The following is a 6000-nucleotide window of genomic DNA, read 5'->3' as shown; positions in this document are numbered from 1 at the left end:
TGGAAATCCAATTCTAATTTCTTTTTCTCATGTGCATTTTTCAACGGGAGGATTAATAAGGGAGATACCATGAAAGGTCGGTTTTCAGGCTAAGTCTAGCGGACATAGCCCAAAAGGTGTTATACGTGGAGCAGATTCCTTATCTATCTACATAAATCATATCGTAACGACCGTGTGTCTGTGCATTGACTATTTTGGCGAAATTTCGTACAGCTTTCCGTTTAAGGGGTAATAATGACCACCTGCATATTTTTTAGCTATAGTTTCCTGGAAGTCCTAAATTTTACCCCCCCCCCTCGCCCAAAATCAAGATTGCTTCACAATCTGCCATAGGAGCTGAAAAATTGAAATTAAGCAAATTTATACATTTTAGCCGGTAACCTACGGAAAACTTCCACGAACTTTAAATATTTCACTTTTTATGCCGAATAATATCGAAATATAGGCAATTTAATGACGGTGCAGACCTTCGTTTCGAGGTATTTCGGGGCTAACCGGTAAGTCCTATCACAAAACGAGTGGCACGATCTCCGTTCAATTTCGAGTGATCTACAACTTTGGTCCTGTGATATTTTGTCGTATATCTCTCTCTCTCCCTCATAGGGTAGATTTGGCTGTATATTTAGATAGTTCGTAAATGTTGTGCTTTTTACACGTGTATTAATTAGTTTGACACACTTATAGGAAAGGTAGAATCATCGAATTTGGCACGCACATTGACACGACCAATGGCTATATGCGAACCCAATTTCATGATTCTAGCTTCCACATAAGTATGTGAAAAATAATGTAAAATGATGAAAATGTACCCAAATTTCACCCCATTCAAATATCGTAACTCAATCGAACCCATAAATATGTGAGATACGAGAAAATGCTTTAACACCAAACATGTAGAGCGATAAAAGGGACGTCTGAGGGTGCAAACCGTTTGTTGGTATGATGTACCGTTTAGGAGCAGTAAATCTCGAAATAAAGGTTTGCACTTTCAAACGTGCCCATGCTTATCTGTCATCTATATAAATTTAATCGCAACGACCGTCTGTCTATACATTGGCTATTTTGGCGGAATTTCCGTATAGTTATCCGTTTCAGTTGTAATAATGACCATCTGGATATTTCTTAACTTTGGTTCCTGTTTGTCGGTTTGATTGTATGAGTTTTTATAACTTGAAAACTACTGAACATATTTCTACCAAACTTGATATTTAGAATCCACCTGTCCTTGCGTAGGTTTAGGGTCGATATTATTTCTGAATACCTAAATTTACTGGGGGTTTATCCGAAACCGGAACCATGATTTTGCACTTCCTCAAAATATGCACATCCGAAATTCATCGAAATCTACAATCCTTAATGGAAATCCATTTCTAAAACTTTTGTTCTCGTGTGAATTTTTCGACAGGAGGATTAATAAGCGAGATATCATAAATGGTTGGTTTTGCAGGTTAAGTCCAGCGGACGTGGCCAAAGGGTGTTGTACGTGGAGCAGATTCCTTATCTATCTATATAAATAAAATCGTAACGACTGTGTGTGCCTGTACATTGACTATTTTGGTGAAATTTTCGTACAGATACCCGTTTGAGGGGTAATAATGATCGTCTGCGTATTTTTTGGTTTAATTTTCTGAAAGTCATATTTTTATCCCCTCGCCCAAAATCCAGATTGCAGCATAATCTGCCAGACAGGCAAGAAAATTGAAATTTGGCAAAATTATACGTTTCAGCCTGTAACGAACGAAAAACTTCACAGATCTTTATTTTTTTCTTTTTTTATCCCCGAAGAATATCGAGATATGGAAGCAATTTTAACGATGGTGCATACCTTCGTTTCGAGGTATTTCGTGGGATAAACGGTAAGTCCTATCACATAACGGATGGCACAATCTTCGTTGAATTAGGTGTGATCTCCAACCTTGGTCTTATGACTTTTTGTCGTATCTGTATCGCTTATACGTTAGATTCGTCTCTATTTCTCGATTTTAAGTAAATTTGGACTCTTTACCTATATAATTCATACTTTCAATCACTAACAGGAAAGATAGTATGATCAAACTCTACACGAACATTGGCCCACCCAGTACCCATATGTGAGCCAAATGCTATATCACATAATTATCCCAAAAGTAATGCAATGTAAGATAATCTTACACAAATCTCAACCTATTCAACGTTTCTGATTCAATCTGGCCCATGAATAGATGAGATGCGAGAAAATATTATAGGACCAGCCATTTAGATCGCCAAGTACTGCGCTTTACGGGACAATCCTTTGTCAATATGACGTACCGTTTAGCAGCAGTTAATCTGTAAATGAAGGTCTGCAATATTGTAAACATGCATATACTTTCGTATGTCCATCTGTACATATTCATTGATGTCGATTTGTAGCGACCGAGAAAGGGTGTGTCTGCTATTGTAATCAGTACTCCCTACACCGACTTTGACTGCTGGCAGTAGAAATGGGGTCCTTCTCCAACTCCTGTGTAACTGGCATTAGTAAGGAGGGCTTGCCATTTTAATAAATAATTCACTTCTCGATTTGTCTTGCATAAGGCAAAGGATCATGCAGTTTTGTTCGAAAGTCCCCTACCCTATTGTGTTTGGCTCTAGGCCGGGGTGCCCGCCATTATAAACAAGTGTTCCAATCTAAAATTTGACTAGCATTAGGCATAGTGGTCTGCTATTTTCATGAAAACTCACTAATTCTGTGTGACTGGCAGTAAGCTGGCTGGCAGCAGTAAAAAGGGCCTGTCATTATAATGATAACTGCACAACTCAATTTTGACTGGTGGAAGGGAAGTTGCCTGCTATTATAATAAAAACTCCTCAACTGTAATCTGTCTGAAAGTAGGAAATGGGTCTGTCATTGTAACTAAAACTTCCCAAATCGATTGTGACCGCGCAGTAGGCAATGGGGCCTGCAGTTATAATGTAAACTAACCAACTCGATTGTGAATGGCAGTAGGCAAGTGAGCCTGCCGTTATCATCACAACTCCGCAACCCTCACTTAACATTGGAAACAACGTATGGGGTCCTCCCCATGCTATTTCTCGGATAAGGCTAAGAGACATGCAATTTAAAAACAATCTCATTTACTGCACGCACAGTATTTACGTCGATATCCGTATACAACGTAGAATACCGTAGCGAAGCACGGGTACATTTGCTAGTCTACTTTAAAAATAAAGAAACACATATTCTTTTGTTTTCGGAATATCCACTTATGGAGGTGGGTAAAACGAAGTGAAAAATGAGTTGAATTCTTTGTATAAGGGTTACTTATATCTCAAAAACTAAATGCTGCAGACGTGAAAAATGGTATTTGGAATCTCCTTTAAAAATAAAGAAATATCCATTCTTTTGTTTTCCGAAATTCCACTTAAGGGGGTGAAAGAATTGATTTTTTTATTATTTGATGAAGATACCTATATCTAGAAAAACTAAAGATGTTACAGACGTGAAAACTGGTATTTAGAAACTCCTTTACATATAAAGGAACACGCATTTTTGGGGGGAAAGTCAACTTGGGGGTGGGGGTGAAGAAAGGAGTTTAATATACCGTAGCCTATCTCAAAACCTGAAGATGTTACAATCATGATAATTGATATTTGGAAGCTCTTTTGTAAATAAAGAATCATGCATTTTGGGTGGGGGATCAACTTAATGGGGGATGGGGGGTGAAAAAGGAGTTGAATTCTTTTTATGAGGATACTTATATCTCAAAAGATGAAGATGTTACAGACATAAACATTTGTATTTGGAATCTTCCTTCAAAGTAAAGAAGCATGTATTATTTTGTTTTTTGTAAAAGTCACTTAGGGGAGTGAATTAATCGAAAAATTAGTTGAATTCTTAGTATGAGGATGTACTTAACTTATATCTAAAAAAACTAAAGATGTTATAGGCGTGAAAATTGGTATCTGGAATCTCCTTTAAAAATAAAGGAACAGGTACTTCTGTTTTTGGAAAATCGACTTAGGGTGAAAATAAGTAAAGAAGGAGTTGAATTCTGCTTAAGAGGATACTTATATCTTATAAACTGAAGATGTTACAGACGTGAAAGTTGGTATTTTGAATCTCCTTTAAAAAAGAAACACGTATTCATTTTTTCGCAAAGTCAACTTAAGAAGGGAGAGGTGTGTAAAGAAGTGGAGAAGTTGAATTCCTTTTATGAGGATATATCTCAAAAACTGAAGATGTTGCAGACGTGAAAACCGGTATTTGGAATCTCCTTTAAAATAAAGGAAATGCATTTTTTATTTTTGGAAAATCCACTTAAGGGGGTGAAAATAATTGAAAAAGCAGGTGAATTTTTAAAATGAATACCGGTATATGCACAGTATGTGTCAAAAACTTAACATGTTACAGACGTGAAACTTGGTATTTGGAAAGTCCTTTCAAAATACACAAACATGTTTTATTTTCGTTTTTCGGAAAAGGCACTTAATGGGAGTGAAAAGAAGTGAAAGAGTTGAATTTTTGCGAGGGTATTTATATCTCAAAAACTGAAGATGTTAGAGACATAAAAAAAATAAACATATATATTTTATTTTCGGAAAAATCCACTTAGGTGGAGATGGAAGAAGAACTAAAAATTGGGTTGAATTATTTTTATAGGGTTTATAGGGATACTTATATCTCAAAGACTGAATATGTTACAGACGTGGAAATAGATATTTGGAATCTTTTTTAAAAATAAAGAAACATAGATACCGGTAATTTGTTTTTGGAAAGTCCACTTGAGGTGCGGGGTTTAAAATGACTGAAAAAGGGGTTGAATTATTTTTATCAGGATACTGATATCTCGAAAACCGAAGCTGTTACAGACGTGAAAAATTGGTAATTGTAGTCTCCTTTAAAAATAAAGAAATAAGCATTTTTTTGTTTTTGGAAAATCCCCTTAAGGGAGGTGAAAGAATTAAAATTTTAGTTGCATTCTTTGTATGAGGATACTTAAGTCTCAAAAACCAAAAACGGTGGAAACGTGAAAATTTGTATTTGTAATCTCTTTTAAAAATAAAGAAACACATATTCTTTTGTTTCCGGATAATCAACTTCAGGGGGGGGGGTGAAAGAATTGAAAAATTAGTTGAATTATTTGTATGAGCATACCGGTACTTACGGTACATAAAAATCTGAAGATGTTGCAGACAAGAAACTTGGTATTTGGAAAGTCCTTTAAAAATACAGGAACATGTTTTTTATCAGAAAAGGCACTTAACGGGAGTGAAAAGTGAAAGTGAGTTGAATTACTTTTTATGAGGATATTTATACCCCAAAACTGAAGATTTACAGAGGTGAAGACTGGTATTTGGAATCTCCTTTAAAAATAAAGAAACATGTACGGTAATATGTTGTTTTTGGAAAATCCACTTAAGTGGGTGTGGGAGAAGGGGTTGAATTCTTTTTATTCGTTCTACTTATATCTCAAAAACTGATGATGTTACAGGCGTGGAAAAAGGTATTTGGAATCTCCATTAGAAATAAAATAAACTTTTAAGTTATATGTTTTTGATGTTATAATCATTCCGACAACATTGTCTTCCGGAGTATCAAATTATTATAATTAATGAACCACCTTTCCAATACACAAAATCCTTATATTTAGGATGAAACCATTTAATCACAAATTGGACATGTTTCACTCAACTTTGTGAGCATCATCAGCAATAGTTAACATAAATCATTGGTGGGTCAGGGCCCTGGTACCAGGATTTATGTTAACTATTGCTGATGATGCTCACAAAGTTGAGTGAAACATGTCCAATTTGTGATTAAATGGTTTCATCCTAAATATAATGCTAAAAATGCTAAAAATGCTAAAAATGCTAAAAATTCACACCTTAACTTCTTTTTCAGGATGAGAAGAAAGCAATAGAGAGGAAACGTCACATGCTTTATCTCATAGAACAATATCTAAAGGATGAAGGGTATGCTTTTGCATTCATCTAGCATGCAATATTGTAGTTGATTCTATTCACTGTAGGATATATAAT

At 35.5% G+C, this 6000-nt stretch overlaps 1 protein-coding gene across 1 annotated transcript in view; it reads left to right on the top strand.

The window, feature by feature from the left end:
• Window positions 1–1729: 1729 nt before the first annotated feature.
• Window positions 1730–6000, top strand: part of LOC136875507 (katanin p60 ATPase-containing subunit A-like 2) — a 100180-nt gene continuing 95909 nt past the window's right edge. Inside the window, exons 1-2 of the mRNA XM_067149059.2 lie at window positions 1730–1856; window positions 5864–5934. Of these exons, the coding sequence (XP_067005160.2) occupies window positions 5897–5934 (38 nt within the window). The 5' untranslated portion in view covers window positions 1730–1856; window positions 5864–5896. The remainder of the gene's footprint in view (window positions 1857–5863; window positions 5935–6000) is intronic.

The sequence above is a fragment of the Anabrus simplex genome, chromosome 1 (genome assembly GCF_040414725.1).
Source record: "Anabrus simplex isolate iqAnaSimp1 chromosome 1, ASM4041472v1, whole genome shotgun sequence".
NCBI classification, from domain to species: domain Eukaryota; kingdom Metazoa; phylum Arthropoda; class Insecta; order Orthoptera; family Tettigoniidae; genus Anabrus; species Anabrus simplex.
The sequence above is the reverse complement of the archived record's forward strand: the minus strand, read 5'-3'. Positions and strand labels throughout refer to the sequence as shown.